Source organism: Parambassis ranga, chromosome 17 (genome assembly GCF_900634625.1).
Source record: "Parambassis ranga chromosome 17, fParRan2.1, whole genome shotgun sequence".
NCBI lineage: Eukaryota > Metazoa > Chordata > Actinopteri > Ambassidae > Parambassis > Parambassis ranga.
The window spans coordinates 7,491,779-7,515,948 of record NC_041037.1 but is presented as its reverse complement, the minus strand read 5'-3'; the positions used below and the strand labels follow the sequence as shown (position 1 = coordinate 7,515,948).

The 24,170-nt window shown below is 41.2% G+C and overlaps 4 protein-coding genes across 5 annotated transcripts; 3 read left to right on the top strand and 1 right to left on the bottom strand.

Moving 5' to 3' along the window:
• Positions 1 to 3,101: 3,101 nt before the first annotated feature.
• Positions 3,102 to 11,588, top strand: LOC114449490 (cAMP-dependent protein kinase catalytic subunit beta). Its single transcript, XM_075353436.1, is given in 12 exon segments — positions 3,102 to 3,427; positions 6,127 to 6,135; positions 6,787 to 6,848; positions 6,938 to 7,066; positions 7,376 to 7,474; positions 7,576 to 7,658; positions 7,786 to 7,912; positions 8,011 to 8,106; positions 8,588 to 8,710; positions 8,859 to 9,023; positions 10,247 to 10,352; positions 10,355 to 11,588. Coding segments are annotated over 12 exon segments (1,191 nt in total). The 5' UTR covers positions 3,102 to 3,381; the 3' UTR covers positions 10,501 to 11,588.
• Positions 11,589 to 12,286: 698 nt separating this feature from the next.
• Positions 12,287 to 13,669, top strand: exosc4 (exosome component 4). Its single transcript, XM_028427673.1, has 3 exons — positions 12,287 to 12,516; positions 12,846 to 13,052; positions 13,137 to 13,669. The coding sequence occupies exons 1-3, from the start codon at positions 12,346 to 12,348 to the stop codon at positions 13,494 to 13,496; spliced, it is 738 nt and encodes a 245-aa protein (XP_028283474.1). The 5' UTR covers positions 12,287 to 12,345; the 3' UTR covers positions 13,497 to 13,669.
• A 224-nt stretch (positions 13,670 to 13,893) lies between these two features.
• gpaa1 (glycosylphosphatidylinositol anchor attachment 1) lies at positions 13,894 to 17,500 on the top strand. Its single transcript, XM_028427670.1, has 13 exons — positions 13,894 to 13,996; positions 14,315 to 14,433; positions 14,790 to 14,969; positions 15,055 to 15,166; positions 15,289 to 15,436; positions 15,523 to 15,624; positions 15,711 to 15,907; positions 16,011 to 16,207; positions 16,300 to 16,453; positions 16,565 to 16,636; positions 16,709 to 16,902; positions 17,009 to 17,179; positions 17,257 to 17,500. Exons 2-13 carry the CDS (start codon positions 14,360 to 14,362, stop codon positions 17,498 to 17,500), a joined length of 1,845 nt encoding a protein of 614 aa, XP_028283471.1. The 5' UTR covers positions 13,894 to 13,996; positions 14,315 to 14,359.
• A 1,062-nt stretch (positions 17,501 to 18,562) lies between these two features.
• On the bottom strand, positions 18,563 to 23,807 carry sharpin (SHANK-associated RH domain interacting protein). Of its 2 annotated transcripts, none has more exons than XM_028427671.1 (9): positions 23,323 to 23,807; positions 21,353 to 21,527; positions 21,066 to 21,167; positions 20,837 to 20,978; positions 20,666 to 20,756; positions 20,301 to 20,586; positions 19,832 to 19,932; positions 19,427 to 19,534; positions 18,563 to 19,338 (listed from the first exon to the last, which is right to left on the bottom strand). In XM_028427671.1, the coding sequence occupies exons 1-9, from the start codon at positions 23,584 to 23,586 to the stop codon at positions 19,288 to 19,290; spliced, it is 1,320 nt and encodes a 439-aa protein (XP_028283472.1). In that variant the 5' UTR covers positions 23,587 to 23,807; the 3' UTR covers positions 18,563 to 19,287. The 2 variants fall into 2 exon arrangements, with proteins under 2 accessions (XP_028283472.1, XP_028283473.1); XM_028427672.1 differs by having other exon boundaries at positions 19,427 to 19,531.
• Positions 23,808 to 24,170: the final 363 nt, after the last annotated feature.

Here is a 24,170-nt window from a genome sequence, read left to right as displayed (position 1 = left end):
AACATAAAGAAGGATGTTCATAATCTGGTGGTAAAGACTAGTGTAGAATATTTAAAGGCATCATAATGTGTTATATAGATAAGAGTTGTAATCCAAATGTTTAAGGGGTTAATGCACATGAACTTAACCGTGGATCAGTGTGGTCAACAGACAGCATATCAGGTTACTGTAGGTTTGCACACACACACTACAGGAAACACCAACCATCAGACACCTTATCAAAGTAAGACAGCTGGCTAAGCCCGTCAGCCAAGATGGAACCTCCCATCCCAAATGCTGATGATAATTAGACCCATGATATCAGCAGTGAGGTTCTGCCACAGTCTTCATCACCCTGTGTCTGCAGGCTTTAGCTCATAATCCAGGTGTTTTTAAACCCTCTGTTGGTCCCAGTGACAACATAGTCAATGGCATCTGATCACTGTTAAACAGTAATCAATACTGCAGTAGCAGACTACAGCACTTTAAAAAAATGCGCTGACTTACGTTAGTAAGTCACAGTTAATCATTAGAAAGTGTGCTTAGCCAATGAAACCCTTACAAAAAAATTACATTTCTATTAATGATGCCATGACAGGTAAATGTGGGGAAGGTAAAATTCAATATAAACACCATCTAGTTAGAAATTAAGCTTTCAAAGTTTAAATCTAATAAAAGCTTTGATTAAAATGACACACTACTGTGTCACTCTCATCCTATTATGAATCATCTGTAAACTGATTAACTGTTTATGTATCCCTCTGTTGTTGTTGATCTCATGTGTTTTTTTTGTTGATTTAGTCACGTTATGGTCCAGTACAGTGTTTATTTGCCCTTTATTTTCAGTCTTTTTTTCAACCTTGGTAGAAGGATAAGTGGGGTTTTCATTGATCTGATGAAGAGTGCACAAACAAGCTATCCTTGACCTTTTCTCTCAGATCACTCTTTTAACCCTGTATTCCCTGCTAAAGACAGACAATCAGATCTATACGCTGATCCCTGCTTCATAACATCTGTCTAATTTTTGTATTACTCTTGTGAAAGGTGCCCAGAGTGTGTCCTAGAATGCAGGGTGGTTGACCCTCCTATAAGTGGCCAAATCCTGGATGTTTGGCATCCTCACCGGAGCCCCTCTTAAGGTTCCTATCAAAACATGGAGGATGTGGGGGACCTATAGTCTCGATGAAGCCGACAGGAGGACAGAGTATGTGAAAAGACCTGTCAGTCAGTTGTTGGAGAGAGCATCCATCCCCAGAGGAGCACTGGCCTCTGCCAGAGAAAACTACACCACACAATCAGTTGTGTGTGGAGCAGCAGTGACCTGAGCTTTCCATAACAAACCCAAATCATTTGTTGTGCAGCTTCCGTTCCCCCCAGAGGGCTGCCTCTGGTGTGAAAATAATAATGTTTGCCCAACCACGGACAGCCTGGTGGAAGTGGTCTGTTGTGAAAAAAAAGAATCTTCGATTCACAGACCTATCTCGTCCCTTCATGTCAGTGAGGAAGACGATGGTTGTTCTATATTGTGCATCCTATAGGAGGAAGGGGTGCAGATAAGCCAGTTGTTCAAAGGAGGAAGAATCTTTCTGCCTCTAAGGCACAATTATGTCAGGGCTCACCTCACACATCTAGTAAAGATGCAAGCTGCCAGAGACATGCTGAAGGAGAGTGACGTGATTTTCTTGCCCTTGAAATGTACAGCAGAGATATTTCCTGTGCTGGTGGATGAATACAAACATGGAAGAAAGCATCTTTGAAATCTGCAGAGGGAGACAGACCGCCTGAAGAAAGATAATTGATCATAGCATCCAAAAAAAATGACTCTTGGGTATAGTTGTTCAGTATTCTCAGATCAATCAGAGAAAAAAAAAGCAAATTGCTTTTTCAGTATCTGGCTCAATGAAGCCTCCACTGTGTCAAACAGCATTAGTGGCTGGGATAAAGCCACACATGGTGTCACATGACAGCATGGGAGGACATCAAACTACCCAGTGCAGTAGTCATTAATCTAAAAGGATGGAGTACAGCATCACTGACAATTATTGAGTTGTAACATCCAAGACTCAGCAAGCGAAGAAGACACAAAGTAAATTATCCAGGCAGCGGAAGACAAACAGTTACCAAAGACTGAGGCCGGCAACAAAAGGTGTTCCTGAGAAGCAACACGCTGATCAGACCGAACTGAACATGACTAAGAAATGTGATGCTATCTACCGTGTCATTATAGCGGATCAAATCAATAATGGCTTCAGGTGACAATATACTAGGATATGGTAGCAACTGGGGGAAGCAGGGACATCCAGATCGTCCTGTCTCCAGCAGCTCCTTCAGGGAGATCCAGGAATCTGCATTAGGAACATCGGCCAGTTTGCTGCACCTGGTAAACCTCTAAATGGAGGTACGCACTCATCAGGTGTGTTTTTTTGTGTTTGTTGTTGGAGTTATAGTATATAGTATTTATAGTATATAAATCACCTGTTACATAGGGAGAGGAGGAGTGTGTATTGTTTACTTTATGTGAAGGCCTGCCTAGGTACTAGTGAACTAGTACTTTAAATTGCATGAGTAAATATGGAAGAATTTAAGACACACAGGCAGTAAAAAAAACAACCTCAGGACATGTACCAGAATTTATAGGTGAACACAGACAAGTGGTAACATGATCCATCTAATCCAAGTTGGCTCTACAGGCTGAAGGGCATGTGTAGAAAGTACCTAGGTTGTAACCCAGAACTTGATTTGCCCTTCCAGCAATGCTTTTAGAAGCTATAAAAATCCCAAATACTGACCCCGAAAATATTTTTAGCATAGTTTAAATCATTTGAATGAGTTTTATACTGTTCATTAAAGCCGTTGTGTCTCTAAAAGTTGGACTTCAAGTCTCCTATGTCATAAAATACTCTGTAAACAGAGACGATGCATTCCTGAAAGTCGGACAAGTGAAATGTCATCCCGTATCTGGGAGTGAAATCGTGATGCTTCAAAAACGCGGAAGCGATCCTGTGCGGTATCTTTTCCGAGCCATCTCTGGCCAATCCGCTCTCTCAGCGCACCGTGAAGGCAGCTGAGGGGAGGGGAGCAGAGGAGGGGAGGGGGATAGCTTAGTCAGGAACAGAAGTGACCGCTAGCTTCATGTCAACCTACAGACATCAGTGAATTAGCAGGAGCGGAAATCTTTCGGAGGGGAAGAAGGGAAGGGGAGACAGAGGGACAGTGAGGGGGTTGTCGGAAGGGATACGCGAATTTATTTTCCTCTCGTTTGAACCGAGCAAACACTTATATATCGATTTAACTGCAATAAGGAGCTCGAAAACATCAGCTGGAAGGTTAGCTAGCCGCCGCCGCCGCCGCCGCCGCCGCCATCTCTTCTCAGTCGGAGCGACCGCCGTGTTCTTCCACACCATGGGGAACGCTGCCACCGCCAAGAAGGGCAACGAGCTAGAGAGTGGTGAGTTCTAACTGCCCTCAGTTGTGGGTTTTCGTGCTGTATTAAGCCTCCATCATTTAGCACGCTATCTTGTTATAACACTGATATGGTCTTAACTGACTGTCACAGTGGAGCAGGGGAGGGCCGTCCGTCATCTTCTCCCCCCTCCACACACACACGCACACATACACACTCCTATATATCCCACCAGGGTTGCAAACACTAGCCATGCAGTCGATCAGAAACATCATAACATATGGATGCTATCGGGATTTTTTGCACGTTAAATTATGGGCTAGGGTCGCTCGCAGGAAGAACATCCAGGGAATGTTGTGGTTTTCTTACCCAGGATTCAGGGGGTGGGGAAGGGGAGCACTGACAGTGTAAACAGGCGTTCAGAACCTCTCAAGGATCCGTACAAGCAGTGCATTCTCATAAATTCCTAATAATGCTAATTGACTTGTGTTAAAAGTTCTGTTGGAATCGAAGGATCAAGCTTGAAGACCAGCTAGCCTGCTAACTTTAGCTATGAGGAGGGGGGATTAGCCCTCACAAGGCCCCTGTCATTTCACATTGCCTCTTGATGGTGGTAGCCGTTCAGGCCTGTACACACACTGTTAGCCGTGGCGTGCAGTGGATTCCTATCAAAATGCTTCAATAGTGGCTTAATATCTTATTTCTAAGCATCATCTCCCTGCCTCTTGTGTGATATCATCTTACAAAAATAAGGATCTTACAACATGTTTAGCTGCAGCCTCTTCTCAGCAAAGCTAGCTCTGTCTGACAGAAAGTTTGCACCGGTGATGTTAAATCTGCAGCAATAAACCACGGACCCATGAGCAATTCTTATAAATAGGCGGTAAATCTTATTTGAAGGCTGTGTGGGACTGTTTCTGCCTCAGGACTCACTGCCACATTTTATTCTTGGCTGCATAAACAAAGCTTTCCTTCTGTACAGCACTGTTACCAAATATGGTGAAGAAATGACAAATGCCCCGTTTCCATTCATAAAACTGGGACCTACTACTGTCTTCCATGCAGATGCACTTTTGCATTCTCACAAAAAAAATACACACGCACACATTTTAAGAGTCATATCACTTGTGTTTGTTTAGAGCCCCTTCGCTAATCATGCTGTGGTACACGTCCACGAGGGCTCACTTCCCACACTCAGCTTGTCATTGAGTGTAGCAGCTTGTCATCAGACCTTCGTCAGAGGATAAGGGGTATTACAAGCTTTGAAACGTTTGACGTAACTCGGCCTAGGCCAATGTTACTTTACACCTATATACTTTGATGTGTGCAGCTGGTCATCAGTGAGCAACTCCTGTAGTAAATCATGAACGTTTCCCCATGCCTGGTTGTAAACATAAAAGTGTCTTGCCAAATCACCTGTAATTGATAAATTGAAATTGGTAATAACATGAGAACTTTGCATTTTCATGCAAACAAACAAACAAAACATCTGTGTGCAGTTGTGCACCTAATTTGTGCAGTGGGTCTGTATAAAGTAAATCCCTTTATGATGCAGTGAATGCATTCCTCAGAGATTTATTGACTCGTTGATAGACACCAGGCAGACTCAGTGAACAGTGCCAGCCAGAGACACTCAAGCAGACAGAGATGATCAGATCAGCAGCAATAGTATCTATACTGCCAAGTATTTCTGTTGAATGCAGCTATGATCCTTAGATCCTCAGCTAACGGTAAACCCATTTAAGCTGACACTCTGCCCTGAGCTGCAGATTTGTCTGGAGTGTAGCTGCTCTGACAGGACGACCTGGTTACCTACAGTCCTATATGTTACCTGTGCTTGCTGTATATAGATGCCACGAGCTGGACAGGGTGGAAGAACACCAACCAAGTCACACTTGGACGAGGAGGATTAAACACTTGCCATCATGACACCTATTTTATTTCACAGTGTCTATGTGCTGTGTTTCACACTGTAGTGTAATAGGATAGGCCCACATAACTCAACCATGTTGTGCTTGTCCGGAGTCTGGCATTGATCTCAGAAAGGGCTGGCAAGTGGTGCTGACTTTGGGGCTTTGAATCTTTCCCTCTAGATATAAAAGGCTACACAGAAAGTTTGTGCTTATTTAGAAGTTTTAGATTTGGTTAAAGGCTATTCAAATAGTGGGAAATGTAGGCTATAAGCTGTTATTTGCCAGTGACAGATTATTCTCATATATGACCATAAAATAAATAGATGATTTTGGGCATATTTGCTTGAAAATGACTCACTGGAAAAGCTGCTACTGTTTTTTTATCCACTTTTTTTAACCAATATTTGTTTTGGCACCAAATGAAATTTCTAAAAGATCATTTAGGTAAGGAAAAAAGGAAAAAGCAGTCATAGTCAGAGGATTAATAAACATCCTCGCAGTGTACTGTAGATTTCAAATGTTTCAGTCTCGGCTGTAAAGTGTTATCTTGTCAATCGGACCTCATATGCATGATTGAATTTCTTACACATGGCATTTTGTTACACCTGTTCTTCAAAAACCACTGTAGACACTCAGTCTCTCACTTAAATTCCACAGGTGATTGTCAGCTTTGTTTTCATTCCTGTGTTGCTTTTTATTCACTACATATGCTTTGGTTGTTGATGTGTTATACTTGTTATGTACATGAACTCTGTATTTCTCTCTGTCTTCTCTTTCGTATCATCCCATCCATGTGGGTGATTGTACCTGCAAAACGTTGGTGATCTATAGAGACTTTTGGTACGCCGATTCCTCCAAAAGATGACCAGAATGACAGAACGGCATTGGTCACATTGTGAAAACTTGCTGGATGTGCTTGCTAATGTTGTGTGCTTTGATAATAAGTCAGTGTTTTTTGTTGTCCTCATTCTCTCAATCTGGATATCTGCTGTCTGCCGTGTTTCCCATACATTGGTTTGTCTTTGCTTACCATTTTATGCTATGTTTGTTAGACTTTCCATATGTTGTATTACTTGATGCACAAGATGCTCAGAGAAACCGCCACTGTAATTTCTGAGTGTTGTTTTTCCCTTTTCCCCATTTGGCTAAACTAAATAACAGAAAACATTCTGAGTCTCTTGGCATGCATCACTAGTGTGCCTGTTGTGGATGTGGTTGTCTTGTGTTTGTGTTTTGCCCTCTTATTAGTTTAAAGTAATGTGATATGTTGAACGTGCATTTAATTCATATCCAGATGAGAGGTGACTTTGCCCGTATTCTTCTCCACTGACTTACAGTTTGATTTCCCTTTTGTACACCCCCCACCCTCTTCCTCTTCCCTTTATACAATAACATTTAAGCAGTTTAAACCCACGTGCATATTTTTGTAAAAACAACCCAACAAATTATTTATCTAAGAGGATACATAACTGTGTCTGTCTGTGTTTTCAGTGAAAGAGTTTCTAGCAAAAGCCAAAGAAGATTTCTTACGGAAATGGGAATGCCCGCCACAGGTTAGAAGGATGATGATGAAGCTGAACTTTGAACTGAATAATTACAGCCTTTGTACACCATGTGGACTACTTTAATGTTGTTTCTGCAGAGCACAACGTGCCTAGATGACTTTGAGAGATTAAAGACGCTGGGTACTGGCTCATTTGGGAGAGTCATGCTGGTGAAACACAAAGGAACCGAGCAATACTTTGCCATGAAAATACTGGACAAGCAGAAGGTCAGTGGCAGCATTTATCAGGCCTCAGGGGACGTTTTCATACACAGAACAGCGTTGACACACATAAACAGAATGTGCAGGGACATTAAAAGTTAGGTAGCACATAATTCATCAAATGAATGCCTGCTTATCTTTTTAAAAACATGACATTATAACCCCTCCTGTTGTATTACAGGGTTACTAAGGGACACGCTTGAAAATAAATAATTAAAAACTAAAAGCTCCCTCTGCTTTCAGTGTGCAGCTATCTCTGTTGCTAATGTAAGTGAATTTTACCCAGAGGTCATCTTATCTCTTTTCATCTGCCAGGTGGTAAAACTCAAGCAAATAGAACACACGTTAAATGAGAAGAGGATATTACAAGCAGTGAGCTTCCCCTTTCTCGTCAAACTTGAGTACGCATTTAAGGTACAGTGTCCTTTTTTTTAACATTTATTACATTAAAGTAACTTCATTGTGTTATCAGCAAAATGTGTTTCTTCATTATTTTTTTTATTTTTTTTTTTTAGGACAACTCCAATTTGTACATGGTAATGGAGTATGTTCCAGGAGGAGAGATGTTCTCGCACCTAAGACGAATTGGAAGGTTTAGGTCTGTTCTAATTATAGTCAGTGTCGGCTTCACCAGCTTGTACATGTTACTGTGCAATGCTTGTTGTTTTGATGTGTCCTATAGAATAATTGTTTCTGAAACGATGTTTTTTCTTTCTCCCTTCCAGTGAACCACATGCAAGATTTTATGCCGCCCAGATAGTGCTGACATTCGAATACCTCCATTCACTAGATCTCATATACAGAGATCTGAAACCTGAGAATCTTCTCATTGACCACCATGGCTACATCCAGGTGAGCCACAAGGCAACAAAATAATACATAATGCTGCAATGTCTTATGTGCCCATACTTGTCAATGTATAGTGTTTACTGTAAGATTCTGACTTGCAGGTGACAGACTTTGGATTTGCCAAACGGGTAAAAGGCAGGACCTGGACGTTGTGTGGGACACCAGAGTACCTGGCACCCGAAATCATTCTCAGCAAAGTAGGGACATGTTTTACTGATCATTTTATTTAAAAAAAAAAAAACTCTTTCTGCACGCTCCTAAAATTCCTAAAAATGTTTTTTTACATCTGATTTTGTCAGCACCATCACACAAAATTTAAGCAAAGGAATTTTTATATAACTTTTATATGAATATGAAGAAATCCACACAGTGTATCTGAGACATTAAAAAAGAGTTCTATCCCAAAATTAAAGCATACATTTTTTATTGTGTGTCTGATAAGAGAAACAGACATACTTTTAAATATTCTGAAAGAAAAATATCTTGAGGAGGTTGTGCACAAATCCACTTTTGGTAAAAAAATGTGGTGCATGTAAATGGAAACATTTGTGGAATATTCAGCAACTTTTATTTTTCAGAACTAGAGAAAAAACTGGTAAATTAGCCTGAGCTACATCAAAATAAAGAGAAACTACATGGTCTGTTGTAGTGATGTATTGTTTTCTTGTCTTCTTTCAGGGCTATAACAAAGCTGTAGATTGGTGGGCACTTGGAGTCCTCATTTATGAAATGGCAGCTGGCTACCCTCCTTTCTTTGCAGATCAGCCCATTCAGATCTATGAGAAAATAGTGTCAGGAAAGGTAAGAATTGAAACCTGATGGCCTGACTAGCACCAGACATGTCAAATGAGTTAAGTTGGTCGTGTTGTATTATATATTGTAGATCTGAAAAGAAAATTATTTTTTTTAGCTGTTGAGAAGAAATTAAAATACCACACTTCTCCTTTAGGTACGATTCCCCTCCCACTTCAGCTCAGATTTGAAGGACCTGTTGCGAAACCTGCTGCAGGTGGATCTGACCAAACGTTATGGTAACCTGAAGAACGGAGTCAATGACATCAAGGGGCACAAATGGTTCGCCACGACAGACTGGATCGCAATCTATGAGAGAAAGGCAAGACAAACACACTTTACAGTGACACCCAACAGTGTGAGCCCTCTGAAAACCAAGTTAATTACATATTGATTTGTTCAGATTGATTTTCTTTTTTTTGTTTGTTGTAAAATTTCCAGCTATGATGTTGCAACAGTGTTATTGTAAACTATTTTGTTTGTGGAAAGTTGTCTGAGGACTGTTAATGAGTGTAGTTTTCTTCTGTGTGTTGTGATTCTGACTTGCAGCACATTCTTTCAGAGCTGGGAAATCCACCAGCTGCACTGCGGGCAGTGAGGTGTCAGTGTCACATGCCGTTTTGCAGGGATGACAGAGATAATGGAGTGTTTCGATTAATCAAAGTAGTTACTTAGCTCAGCATTGATCTGTTGATTTTTGATTAGATTTTGCTGGGATGTGTCACATGATCATCTGGAACATACAGGTCTGACTTGCCAGATGTAGAAAAAAAACACTTAACATGAGCCTCTGTGATAAGTTTGCATGACCCACATACAGCAAGAATATGTGTAATTTAGGTGTTAATGTAAATTGTTTCAATAATAGGACTTATCAGATGTTTGTCTCATATAATCCTGTATGTAACTTGTATGAAAGTGCACCAATGTTGCACATTGGACTTTGCACAATTGTTATTGTTTAAAAGAAGTACAAAGAAGACGTGGTGTTTTTTCTACTATAGTAGAATGATAACACGTTCAGCCAGACGTTTCTGCAGCACTGAAAAAGTTATTTGTTAGTTTGTTGAGAGGTTCAGCTGGCTTGGTTTGCACACAAATTTCTTGCCAGTGCCATTTGTTTGCGTATCAATGTCTTGTCCAACACACTACATGTTTAGTAAATACAGAGCTGAGGGTGGTGGACTGACAACTTTCATGAAACACATTTGTGTCACGTTGTAGTCTCAAAAAAGTCCACAGTGTGCATGTTTGTGCAGCTGGATAAACAGATTTTTTGAGTCTTTGTAATCAAAGTATGAAAAAATCAAAGTAAGCTTAAACATGAAAGAAAAATCCACACATCATAAGGTATAAGGTGGATAAAGGCAAAAGCGTCAGATGCTTAAAGGCTCAAAGAGCTGTTTTGATAATCATTGTTAACATGGGTAATAAGACACATACGCTACACATGTATAGAAGGAGGATGAAGCTGCATTCTGCTTCTGACAGACAGGCGTAAATATTACCCTGCTTAGTAAAACGTGTCTTTTCTTGTTCTTGCAGGTCGAGGCTCCATTCATACCAAAGTGCAGAGGCCCCGGGGACACCAGCAACTTCGACGACTACGAGGAGGAGGAAATCCGTGTTTCTTTAACAGAAAAATGTGCAAAGGAGTTTGCAGAGTTTTAGGACACGAGAACATGGATATATCAGGGAAAACAAGGGGATCTTTGCACTCTTCTAAAAGACTTGGGATGGAGCAGAGACCCATCTTTTTTTCAGATCTACTACATAGTCCCTTCATTCCACAAGGCTGAATGAGGTCGCCATGATCCTTGGGTGCCGATAACCTGTCACTGTCACATACACCACCTGCGTATAAAAGCAGACACATCACTTTTCTCTCTTTTTTGTTTTGTTTTGTACCTACCCACTTTTTTTTTACTTTGAAGCAGTTAGTCTTGGATGTTGTTATCCCCATTTGAAATGTGATATTTTTCAGGCTATGAGGAAAAACAAGGCAGTGGCCAATAAGTAGTCCACGCACTATACCTGACATGTCTGTGGCCATTTGTCACAGCTGTATGGTATTCCCACTAGATGTCAGCAGTTCACATGGGCTACTGTAAAATTCTGGCCAGCGTAATGAGGTAGATTTTGTCTTATGTGCATATCTGTTGGTTTTGTTTGACATTTGAACACCGCTAGTGTTTAAAAGCATGACCAAATAGAAAACATCGGGTGACACAAGAAGAGAGGGTCCTTTCCTTTCTTTGCTTTTTTTTGCCTTAGAGAGCCAAGTCCTCCCCTCACAAAGCATCCATTCACTGTCTTCTTGGTATTCTGACCAAGGCACAGCAAGCCTTTGACAAACCTTGTTACATTAGTAAAAAAGCAAATCCACGTGTTTGATTGATCCGTTCGGGTCTGTTAGTTACATGTAAAAAATTTTGTCATTTGCTATCTTACTATTTTTTTGTCGCTGTGTCTAACATTAGTCATATTGTCCCTAGATTTCAGATCTGCTTTGTTACAAGTCTATGGAACAATGTGACCTGAGTACAACAGGAAAAAGTGTGAAATCCTTTGTAGGGTTTATATCAAGTGTAACGTAAATTTAAAGAAGGTCAGTGTGAATAGTGTTGGGGCTTTGCGCCTCAACATTGTTAGAGAAACAAAATAAAATGTAATTAAATGAAAGATGTTTTAAAATCTTAAGAAATGGAAATGCAAAGCTGTATATTCTCCCCGTCTCCACTCCCCCGAAACAGATTTCTTTTGTTTCATTCTTGTCAAAGAATGTAGATTTTTTTGCAACTTATAGGTATGCATAATTTGAAAGCTTGATTTTCAAAGTACAGTTTCCTCACAAAACACTGGCTAAAATAAAGACTGCTCCTTTGTATCACATGTAATCCTGTTATTGTTAAGCTCATTACATTATACGTATATGCATTGTTTCATATATGTTTTTATTTATACACATTAGAGATGCTAATAAATTTTATTTTTAAAAGTGTCCACGTTTTCCATTGTTACTTTAACCACTTGTGCAAAGATTGTATCATTTTTCATTGTGGATCCGGATATTGGTACAAAAGTAGTAGTTTAGGGTCTACATCATAATAATATAGTATTATATCATATTAACATATATATATACATACATATCATATATAAAGAACATTCAGTTCTTGTTAAAAATGTTAATGATTTTACATGTATAAGTTTTCATATAACAAATGTACATATTCAAAGATCAAAATAATTGCAGATCTAGGTATCCAAGTAATCTGTTTAAAATGAAATAGATTTGTGTTTTGTATTTTAATTAATAGAAAACTTGAAACAAGAGCTACAAAACCAGAAATCAGGGATATAATTTAAACGATACATAACAGTACACTTGTGCATATTGCAGTAGATAATCAGAATAATTTAAGATAAACGTATGAGAGCTTTTACGCAGGTTTATTTGGAAAGAAAGTTTATTACTAACGACGTAAGGACTTACAACGAAGAAAATACAACGACGTAAAAACGAATTGGCCATTTGTTGTTGCCGTAGCCCTCCTGACCAGTGGGTTTATGGGTAATGTAGTACAGGAAGAGGCACGTGGGTCGTTGCGCTGCCTCTGTTCATCACTGAAGTTTGCGGAAACATGGCGGGCCTGGAGCTGCTGTCTGATCAAGGATACCGTTTGGATGGAAGGAAAGCCACCGAGCTGCGGAAGGTTCAGGCCCGTATGGGTGTGTTCGCTCAGGCGGACGGTTCTGCGTATTTAGAGCAGGGCAACACGAAAGCGCTAGCTGTGGTGTATGGACCGCACGAAGTGAGTAACAGCCCTCCAGCAACGGGTAGCATGTGAATAAAGTGTAAACACTGTGCTAGCTGAACGCTTATTACTTCACTTGGAACAGTTTGTCCACAATATATATTAAGCAGCTTTACAGTAGCATCACTGACGTCACTCTTGGTTCTTAGTTTTGGATATTTTGTAATTTACTAAAAAAAATACAAAAATAAATACCAGAATTTTTGAGTACTGAATGTTTATATGTCATAACACTATGTTATATGGATCTCTACACCAAATCTTTATATCTGCTTTAGCAGCAGCTTTGAATTGATTCTAAGGTGTGTGTCTTTGTCATCCCTCAGATGCGAGGCTCACGCAGCCGGACTCTACACGACAGAGCAGTCATCAACTGTCAGTACAGTATGGCCACATTCAGTACAGCAGAGAGGAAGAGGAGGCCGCACGGAGACCGCAAGTCCACTGAGATGAGCCTGCACCTGAAGCAGACGTTTGAAGCAGCTGTGATGACCCAGCTCTACCCACGCTCTCAAATAGACATCTATGTCAAGGTTAGTATTACACTGGGAGCCATAGGTTCATGTCACCATTCTGGTAAAAAGTCCAGAAACATTCTTTCTATGTTACTTTAACAGATTTTGCAGTCAGATGGAGGGAATTACAGCGTTTGTGTGAATGCCGCCACCCTGGCTGTGATTGACGCTGGCATTCCCATGCGGGACTACGTGTGTGCCTGCACTGTAGGATTTGTGGATGAGACGCCCCTCGCTGACCTTTGCTTTGCTGAGGAAAGTGGAGGGGTGAGTTCTTTAGCTTTAGCGCTGCTGCCTCGGGGCGGGCAGATTGCTCTGCTGCAGATGGATGCCAGACTGCATCAGGATCACCTGGAGACTCTGATTGAAGCTGCAATGACTGCATGCAAAGGTGTGAGCAAGGTTCTGGATGAGGTAGTGAGGCAGCATCTTCAAGAACGCTCAGTTCTTAGTGGAGAGTGACGTGGGACGACAGGAGGGGGCATCTGGACTGCAGAGCTATTCAGCCTGAAAGTATTTTTGGACTTCAAATGGAGAAGTGTAATGGATAATTAAGTTTTTCATTCATTTATAGTCATTCCTGTATACTTTGTATATACGTGTCAGACTTAACAATAAATGTTAAAAGAAAAATATGTGAATCCTTCATCTTTTCTTTGTTGCCTGTGTGTGGAACTGTTGACAGTAAGTAAGTTTATAAAATTTAATTTCAAAAACTTTCATTTAGTTATTTTGTATTATATATTTATTGCTGGTTACTTGGGCGAAAAGTCCTTTTCGTGTTGTTAGTTAAAATAATTAAATATATCTTTATTTTTCTGTTATTTGACTGCCGGTTGCTTTGGCGGAAGTTAGTCCTCCTCGATAATGGTCCCTCTAGGAACAAGGAAGTTGAAAACGTTTAGCAGCGGCTACCGTGCTCAAGTCCCTCCTCTGCAGGTGGATGTGGTCATTGGTTAGAGGTACGTTTATATTTATATATATATGTGTTTTGTAAAATAACACAAAAATTAGGTCGTTTTGACAGAGTCCATACGTTTAAAATATGTTCTGTCTAGTCAAAGAAGAAGCCAGCTAATTAGCTAGCAGCAAGCTAACCGCAGCTGTCAATGGATGCTATGACAGTGGGTTGAAAGGAACAATTCTCCTCGAGCTCTATGGGGCGTTTTTGTGATGTTCTGCGTATTAATTTAGGATCATTTGACGATGATACAACACCGTGTACGATATAATACCGCGTTCTACAACTGATAGTAGCAGTGTGTGTTTTCTGCATCCAGGGTCCGGTGTAATTTAGGTTTGAAGATACGGCTACAAAGGGCGACATGGGACTGCTGTCCGACCCAAACAGAAGACGGGCTTTGATCAGCATGCTGACCCGTCTCAATGCTCCAATCTGGTAAGGATATATTCAAATTCATTCATTCTTTATGACAGGACCTAAAGTGCTCCTTCATTATGCAATTCGCCTCACTGACATTTTCTTTACGCTCTTAAAAGCTGCAGATTATTATGCAGACACACCTGCACAGTCTCTAAAAAAATTACAGTGTATTAATTTATTCTTTGTATTAACTGAGGTGTCTTATTTTAAATGCTTCTATAGTTGTGTTTCTTTCTGTCAGTACTTGTTTTTTTATAATCTAATGTTTTAGATTTTTTTGTTTTTTTGTCTCCATGCACCTGATTTCAGTTCAAATTCCTTGTATGTATAAACATGTTAATGTCACTAAATCTGATTCTGATTTGCATTAGTGTGGTCTGCTACATGGCGGGTGTGGCTTGGTTCATGGGGTTAGCATTTGAGCCCTTTACTCTGCGTACGTACATGTCAGAGAATGCCATGGGTTCCACCATGGTGGAGGAACGTTTCCCATCAGGGGAGAGGGCTCTGGCCACAGCCAGAGAGTTTGCGGCTCATAAGAAGAAAGTCGGGTAAGGTGGTGTTAGCTGGTTTACAACAAAACCTTTCCCACTCACTTAAATTTCTTCCACCAACTTTCCATTTTCTTCCCTGCAGTGGGATGCCAGTGGATTGGTTGGTGAAAACCATGGAGGCTCGAGGACTGGAGGTGTTCACCCAGCGCTTCTCTCGTACATTACCCTTTCCTGATGAAAACAAAGAGAGATATGTGAGTTAATACTAGATTAAAATTTAGCAGTTTTACCTCTTTCTTTTCTCTGTTTTTATGTTCATTTCTTTGCATGTTTACATAGCCCTTTGTCATCTCACTCCACTCCTTCTTCTCTGCAGATGGTGAAAGGCACAAATGTGTATGGGATCCTTCGAGCACCCAGAGCCCCGCGAACTGAAGCCCTCGTGCTGACTGCTCCCTGTAGTCCGGATGATAGCAACAACCAGGCTGTGGGACTGCTGCTTGGCCTGGCTCATTACTTCCGGAGTAAGTCCAGCATCTGCCGCCCTCTCCATGTGTAATGATGTTGCAGCTGCATTTCTTTGATTTAATGAATTCTGTTTCTTCAATAGATCAGATTTACTGGGCAAAGGACATCATCTTCCTTGTGAATGATCATGATCTGATTGGTATGCAAGCCTGGCTGGAGGGCTACCACCACACCAACACTACAGGTAAATACATAGTGCATGACATTGTTCAAACAGCTTCTAATCAGAGAAAGGAAATTATTTTTGCTCCCTCTGAAATGTTTATTTAGGTATGGACTGGTCTCCTTTACAAGGACGTGGAGGTTCTATCCAGGCAGCCCTGACCTTGGAGCTGAGCAGTGACGTAGTCACCAGTTTGGACCTTGTCCTGGAAGGCCTCAATGGCCAGTTACCCAACCTGGATTTAGCAAATCTCTTCTATGCCTTCTGTCAGAAGATAGGAGTCCTTTGCACAATTCAGGGCAAGGTAAACTGATGTTTTGTCCCCTTTTTCTCCCCCTTGGTGGCATGTGTGTAGTCAAACCATCTGAGGGTGTCTGTTTCCTTGTTTTCTGTGGATGTTTCTGTAGCTGCAGAGAAATGACTGGGACAGTGTGTCAGGCTACAGCCATGCAGTCCAGACCATGATGCTGATGGTAATGAAACAGGCCAGCGGGCGGCCTTGGGGAGACCATGGTCTTTTCCTGCGCTACCACATTGAGGCTGCCACCATCAAGGGCATCAACAGTTTCCGCCAGTTCAAGACTGATGCCACCACCATTGGCAGGTGGGTGCAAGTGAATTCTGAGATTTTGTTTAAGAACTGCTTTTTTTTATTACTAGCTTTAATGTTTTTTTCCCTCAATGAACATCTTCTAGGCTGCTGGAGGGAATGTACCGTAAGCTGAATAATCTCCTGGAACGCCTACACCAGTCCTACTTCTTCTACCTCATGCCGTCACTCTCTCACTTTGTCTCGATTGGATACTACATGCCAGCTTTTGGCCTTCTTGCTGTGATCCTGCTGCTTCGTGTATCCTCACAGCAGAACTTTACATATATATGAAGCAGATCTAAAACAAAATGGCAAGTATAGTTCAGTAAATGTTAGCTCTGTAAGTTTCCCTCCTTGACTATGATTCAGGCTTTAGACCTGTGGGTTCAACTTGCAAGTCCACCACCAAGATCAGAGGATGGAATGACTGACGTCGAGGAGGTTAGAACACAGTTTGAAATCAACTGAACGTGAGGCTAAATTTAAAATAAAACATTTGCTTTCTCCTCTCAGTCCAGTCCAGGACTGCTGTCGGTGTTGACTCCTCTGGTGATCAGCCACCTGACTGGAGCTGCTCTGTACCTGCTGCCAATCCATTTTCAGGAGATGGCCGTGGAACACTTTCCAGTGTCTGAGACTGAGGCTGTGGTCCTGACAGCTATTGCTGTTTATACAGCTGGCCTGGCTTTGCCTCATAACACACACCGGTTGGTACTGATAGAGCTCTATAATGATATGTATATATCTCTTTTCTTCATTTTGTTAATACAGTATTCTCACAGTAAGCTCACTTAGCTGTGTCATTTGTTGCAGATTTGTGTCAGGTGAAGGGACGGAGCAGGGCTGGAGAGTGCTGAAGCTCGTGGCGCTACTCTACCTGGCTGTACTCCTAGGTTGCACTGCCCTCATTAATTTCTCCCTGGGCTTTATTTTGGCTCTCACCCTGGTGCCTTTGGCTGCCTTCATCACACCCCACGTGCCCAAGTAAATACACCTTCACAGACTGCAATGTTCCAGCTGTATTTGAATAAATTCTTAAACTCCTCTGCCTTTCTCCTCAGGGTTCTGTCAGCTTTCATCTTGGTCATCCTCAGCCCAGCCTGCACACTGCTCTTTTCAGTCTTTTTTTTCCAAGAGCTACAGGAAATGCCTGTTAGCTTTCAAGATGGTTGGGTGCTGTACCTGTCAGTCATTTCGCAGGGCATTCTGGACCACTCCCTCTATGGATCTCTTGTTTACCCACTCATATCCCTGCTGGTCTATCCATGTTGGCTGCTTTTCTGGAACATTCTCTTCTGGAAGTAGCCTGCACTCCCACTGAAGGCTTTCATGTGTATGGCCACTGTGTGTGCATTCTCAGGTTTGTTTTTAGGGAGAGAATGTGAAGAATTAAATCCACTCACAAGATTGGAATGAGGGATATCTATTATTGCCTTTGGGAAGAACCCAGCGACTCTCCTTTGACAGTTTGTTTGTGTTATAATGCTCACTCCAAGTATTCCGTTTTTTCAAACATTGGAGGCATTTCTGGGGCAACAAAACTATTTTAGACTAAGCAGAAAAAAACTGATTTGTCATTATTGGATGAAAGCAGATTTTCTTCTTTCTAAGATCTTTGTTTGCAGAAAAATACCGCACTGTTACTTTTTTTTAAATATCCATGAGGATGGCAGTGATGGAAGATATCAGCACTAACATGTAAACAGTGGTGTAATGTGGGAGAAATCTCTGTTGAACAAGCCATCGCTCAGAATCGCATTTTTATGTGTTTTGAGTACCTTATTTTGTAATGTGTTTATTTCATATTTATGATGCCAAATTAAAGACTACTGTAACTACATTCATCATCTTGGGGAAATCTTGATGTTAAAAACTTCTAGTATGTTTTTCTAAAAATCAGAGTTAATTCTGAATAAGAATATACCATACACTGTATTGGCATCGCTCATCTGCCTTTACACATCTGTATTTACGTGACATCCCATTCTTAATCAATAGAGTTTAATATGACGTCCACTCTTTGCAATTTATAACAGCTTTAAGTCGTCTGGAAAGGCTTTCTGTGAGGTTTAGGAGGAGAATTGCATTTGTGAGGTCAGACACAAGTTGGACGAGAAGTAAAGTTGATTGCTAGCTGGAAGTTAATATGTGAGGTAATTAAAAGCTCCAGCTTTGAAGGAGTTTGCTGGTGCCCTTGGCTGCTAGTCAACAAATGTTAAAACAGTTGTAGCATGTTCAGACTACCTAGTATTTCAGTACTGTAGAAAAAAAATATTTGCCACTCAAAACCTCATGTCATGTAGCCAAATCAGCTTTGAGTGTGTACTGATTATTATGTCCACCTTAGAAGAACACAACCAGGTTTAGTTTAATTGCATTTTGTTTATTCAGCTTTTACAGTATTATGTACTGAAAACGGATCATTCCATTGCTGTCACAGCTCTGAGGGAATCAAGTGAGAGTAAATCAGTTGCTAAAATGTACAATTACTCAATGCATCCTGGTAAAAATAAAACAATACAATGTTGTAAAAAAAAAAATACAAGCACTTGACATCCCTGTAAACAACACATTCTTCTCTTCATTATTTTTCCCTCCAAATAGAATTTTGGCACCAAGAGATGACACACTAAACAGACCAGGGTATTGCACAAGGCTTAAACTTTCTTCCACTTCACAGTTGGCAGAACGTTTGACATCCCCTCATAGTTGGCTGCAATCAAATGGAAAGGAATGACATCCATTCGCTCTTCCTTGAAATAAATATTAGGCCGCCTGTGTTTTTTTTATTTATTTTTTTGCACCACACACACCCTTTATAATAAATAGCAAAGAGGTTTAGCCAAATGCAAGATGTATGTCATGGTCATGTTAAACCATCAAAGCTCTCCGTCAGCAGTTCATTGCCTGAGCCTGGACCAGTGCAGCTCTGTTATGCTACAGCACCCCAGTCTTCAGCAGCCAGCCAGTTGTCATAGGACTCTCAGTGCACTTGACAATCTTTACGTGAGTAATATGTCAACATGTATGTGGCAGATCAGCCTTGTGTGTGTGTGCCGGTGAAATGAAAACCAGACAGTGACGATGAGCAGTCAGCTACTGCTTAGAGCCGACTCTCCCCGATCCTCTCTCCTTCCTTTTTCCTATGAGAGCAGTGGAAAAATGGGTCAGTGAGGGGAAACATTAAAAAGATAAATACACTTTAATTGATTGCTACACATCTTGTATTACCTGCTGGATAGAGCTCTGTGTGTCTGGCCTGGCTGTAGCGCAAATCTCACAGCCGGGACGTGATGGCTTGTTGAGAAAAGTGCACGAGGGACAGGCCCATACTGTCTGCTGTGCAAACATGAGTTGACAAAATTAATTTTCTATTCATTGTTCCTGCTTCAGTGCATTTTTATATGTATAGTGTCTTTTACACTCAAAACTGTCTCTAGGCGCTTTACAGAGACCTAGAGCCTGAACCCCGAGGCTTAAAGAGGCAGCTGTAAAGCCACACATTCTCCGTGGTAAAGTATTTTGTTATCAAATAAATGAAAATATTATTATCTTAAATGAATTAGTGTAGTATTCCAGGGCACAATTCCAGGGCTGACAATTTAAATATTTTTATTGAAATGATTGCTCACAAACCTGTGATTTACTGGCTTTGTGTGTGTGATCATTCAGCTGCAGCTTCTCAATGTCAAGGACATCTTTGATGTCACTTGGTCGATCACCTCCTCCACCTGTACCTGTTGAAATATGAATCCATCAAAGTTAGAGGGAGTGGATTTGCATCTGGCTCATATATATATATGCAGACAATTTTTCATAAATTCAAAAAAGAAAGGCTGTTTAATCCATAATGTACTTTCACAATGTTCAGTGTAGTGTTAGGAAGGTCTGGTCGACAACAACACATAGATTTTATAGATATTTAAAAGCTATATATATTTATAGATATTATAGCTTTTCTGTATAGGTCACCATGTAATTTATGACAACAAACTGTGTTGTACAGTATGTGTTGTTGTCAACAGTAGTGTCGAAGAAGTAAAACTAAATACTGACATTGAAATGACTCCATAGTGTAATCATCCTTGGGGACATTTGAACTCACCCTGGTTGTTGTGTGGAAGCCTTGAGGGTAGGGTGCTGTAGCCCCTCCAGTCTTGGGACGTGGGGCCATTTCCTGGAGGGAGAGGGGGGGCAAGGAGGGCACTCTCCAGGTCCTGCTGGAACAGCTGGCGGGTAATACGAGCTTGTCGTGCAGAGATCAGGTAGAGGTATGCCGTATCACCATCCTTTTGCACTCCGTACGATGCTAATGACCTCGGCTCTGTGCACAGACACTGGCCGATTACCCAGCGCTGCACCCGAGGATGGAAGCCATACTCGAGAAACACCTGAAGAGAAGAGAGACGGGAGTTAATGTAAGACAACCCACTACACGCTGTATTTTGATTACATTAACAGTTTCCTGGCCTGTTGTTTGAGTGCAGCTACAGTCATGTAGGGAAAGACTTTGACTGTAACACAACATGATGAGGACACGTCCTCCACCACCACAGATAAACTGCAACGAAGATAAGACACCGTTAACCTTGTTGCCATCATCGGTCACAGCGACTATAAACAAACGGTTTCATTTCTCACCTGATTTCTCCGTCTGCGTAGTTTTTTTCTGACAGTTGTATCGTCAGCACTGCCTTCTGCCGTGCCAGAGCAGATGCGTGCTGTGAAGCAGCTTGAGTGTCACCTGCTTCGATTGCCCTGGCCAGCTCCAAGCACAGCTCCTCTGAAAAGAAAGGGGACAGCAATCAAAAGTGACATTTCTGGAGCATGTCGTGAGAAGAGAAGAAAAAAAATCCAGAGAGGCACTGACCACTGAGCGGCAGTGAGGCTGAGCTCCACTGCTCCAGCGCAGCTGCTGCTGCTGCTGTGCTGTTCTGTTTGCCATCTGATTCATATGAGTTTATGTTTGCAACTGTCAGGAGAGAAGAGGAGGTGCGTTACTAATGTAGTTAAAACATTAGTTAATGAATGATAATGATAAATCAAAAGTAAATGTCATCAAAGTCTTTTTTAAAGCTTAAACGACATGGATCTTAATTTCAATGTATGATCCAACAGATTATCGCCTTGGAAAAACATAAAAGATGTCAAACTGACCTCTATGTGCCTCTCTTAGTGATGACATCACCACGGTGGCCCACTCCTCGGCCTCTCGGTCACAGCGAAAGTTGAAGCGGATACAGTCGTGGGGCGGAGCAGCAAGGCGCATCTCATGGCAGCGAGAGGATTTGACTTCGTACTGCACGGAGCGTAAGTCAAACTCTGCAATAAACTGAGGATAACGACAACATTTTAAATAAGCTAAAGTTTAAACCAATTAAATCCCAAACTTTACATTTTCCTTAAGCCATGTCAAGGAGAGCATAAGAAACTGCCACTAATTTTCTAATCTAAAAATCCCCTAAACATTTAAACTTTACTCTGTGTATTCAAGGTGTAACTTTGAACGGAACATGAACTTTAAAATAATTAGGCAAGAATTCAGATACAATACACTTCTAGGAGAAAAGGAAATAGTGCCCTAAAATATGGCAGCAAGTGTGAGAACTCATCATTTTAACATGTCATCAGTGAGTGAACTTGGCAGCACAGAGATTATGTGGCAACAGAGGGCATGTACAGTGCAAAGACGTCTGTTGTGTGGGGAAACAAAGGCTGCAGAGGGGGATTTGCCTCCTGCCTGAAAAGAGAGTAAACGAATCCTCAGGTGACTGTGTAGAAAAAGTCTTAGAGCTCAGACGGATGAGTTAAAAAAAAAGCTATGATCAAAGTAAAACCATGCAAATGAAGACGGAGCGCCTCAATTGTCTGGGGGAAATATGTCTGACTTGAGATGAAAAGTGAATTGTGTGCTTGTCATATTTTAGGAAGACAGTACAGAGTGATCCTGACAAAGAATAGACAGATTTTAAAGTTAAGATGGGAGGTAAAGAAGAGGCAGGCAGAGTGCAATGCTAGGTCATCTTTAAGCATGATCAAGCTCAAAGGTCTACACTCTAAACTCATCTTACAATGTCTGGTAGCACATGAGGACAGTGCCCATAAATCACCTGAGATAGCATTGATTGATGGATTTTTTGATCTATAAAATGTCAGAAAAAGACACAAGTGTCGAAAGCTCAATTTAATAACTATGAAACAAATGCAATCCTCTCTTGCTCCTTGCTTTGAAAGATAGATTTACTGATAAAAGCTCCAACCTGACAGCAGAAATTAATCTGTTTACAGGGGCAACCACATGTTTTCAGGCTTCCAGTACAGCCATCACAGTGGCTATTCAGGCCATAGTTGTCCCTTATGTGTTCTGGTTGTTGTTTACAATTAGATTTGAAGCTGAGAGAAATTAATTGATAGTGAGTTGTGTAAAGTGCCATCGGTTCCTGTTAAGCCCACTAATGCTCTTGCTGTTATGACACAGGATGCCTATATTACCACCATATAAAGAAGTCATGGCTGAAAAAAGAATTAAAATATCAAACATTTTCATGGTCTGACCTCAGCCTGACAAAAGACAATAAATGGCATGATAGGGTTGTCATGCTAGTCATCATTGTTTGTAGAGTTAAAAGAAAGAGAGCTGGAGTTCCCATCTGCCCTGACACCGGAAGTGTCTGTTATAACTGCTGTAATAAACACGGAAGAATTTCCTCATGATGCTCTCATGATACGTAAAGGCTGAAAATGAAAGTGAAACTCAAACCGTATTTTTATTTATACTACAAACTAATTGAAGTTCATTAAGACATAATAGATTTAGATTTACTTTTTAATCCTTGCACTAAAGTTTGTAAAGTAATACATTTTGAGATATTGTGAAACTTAATGTCTGGCATATGAATTCTGAGAAGTCTTAACTCAGGTTCCAGATGATGGCTGTGCAATGATAATAAGGAGTATTATGTGATATGCATGACCAAATCTGATCTGCGCAAATGCACGCATCTGGCTGACTAAGATGGCGTTTACAGGCCTATAGTCATACATATGATTCACTGCTTTAGAAACGTATGGAAGCGTATACCAACAGCACTTCTCCTACATATACAGGTATACGTGCAAATTCTCACCACACTGCGGTTTCCGCTTGTGTCTCTCAGCGCCAGGCGGAACTCTCCGGCCCGGCTCGGGTCCATGCTGAGCTGTAATCGCAGAGCCTCGCTACCTGCTCCGGGCAGGCACAGGGGTCGGATCCCAGAATGACATACGGAAACACGGACTGACATTAAAACAGTACTGCAACAAGCGGTCTGCGCAGGGCCGCCACAAGCAGCCTGTTGAGACGAGGCAGGGACCGGGGCTGGAGGAGCCCAGCCGCCCGAGCTGAGTGCCATGTCGCGGACACTAGAGGCGCAGAGAGGGTCGTTAGTGCCGCCGGCTTCTTCAGTTGGGTTTATTCGGTCCCTAGGTGTTCACAGCAAGTGCGTTTTTTCACGGACAGGCTGTGGTTGTTTCCTCGCCTCGCAAATTCTTCCATATCTACCCGAGCCGAGCAGACACGGAGCGAAAGAAAAACAAAACAGGAAGTAGAGGAGTACGTCTGTTATTTATTTCCGTAGAGAAACACGGACATGAAACATCCGACCTCATCATAATTGACCACACAAATTACATAATGTGTTTACGCTTTATTTCATTCTTTAAAAAAACCCAGCTGATGTAAACATTATAAACTTTTTAAACAATTACAAACGCTCTACAATTTATTAGCGTTTATATTGTGAAGAATATTCTATGACAGGTGCTTCTGTTTAATGATTTGAAGAAAACAGTAAATTCCAGGCGGTCAGATCACTTTATCTTAAAAAGTACTATAAAATAATAAAGATTAGATTAAATCATACAACAAACAACGTACAGTACATACAATAAAATAGTATTTAGGTATTGAATTTCACCTGGATAGATTCATTATGCT

Excerpts from the sequence above, each read along its gene's own strand:
- exosc4 (XM_028427673.1), top strand. The coding sequence starts at position 12,346 with ATGGCGGGCCTGGAGCTGCTGTCTGATCAAGGATACCGTTTGGATGGA. Across the intron at positions 12,517-12,845 it reads TGGTGTATGGACCGCACGAA|ATGCGAGGCTCACGCAGCCG; the intron begins GTGAGTAACAGC and ends GTCATCCCTCAG. Across the intron at positions 13,053-13,136 it reads AAATAGACATCTATGTCAAG|ATTTTGCAGTCAGATGGAGG; the intron begins GTTAGTATTACA and ends TTACTTTAACAG.
- gpaa1 (XM_028427670.1), top strand. The coding sequence starts at position 14,360 with ATGGGACTGCTGTCCGACCCAAACAGAAGACGGGCTTTGATCAGCATG. Across the intron at positions 15,167-15,288 it reads ATGAAAACAAAGAGAGATAT|ATGGTGAAAGGCACAAATGT; the intron begins GTGAGTTAATAC and ends TCTTCTCTGCAG. Across the intron at positions 17,180-17,256 it reads ATCACACCCCACGTGCCCAA|GGTTCTGTCAGCTTTCATCT; the intron begins GTAAATACACCT and ends CTTTCTCCTCAG.
- sharpin (XM_028427671.1), bottom strand. The coding sequence starts at position 23,586 with ATGGCACTCAGCTCGGGCGGCTGGGCTCCTCCAGCCCCGGTCCCTGCC. Across the intron at positions 20,757-20,836 it reads TACGCAGACGGAGAAATCAG|TTTATCTGTGGTGGTGGAGG; the intron begins GTGAGAAATGAA and ends TCTTCGTTGCAG. Across the intron at positions 19,535-19,831 it reads ACAAAGCCAGTAAATCACAG|CAGACAGTATGGGCCTGTCC; the intron begins GTTTGTGAGCAA and ends ATGTTTGCACAG.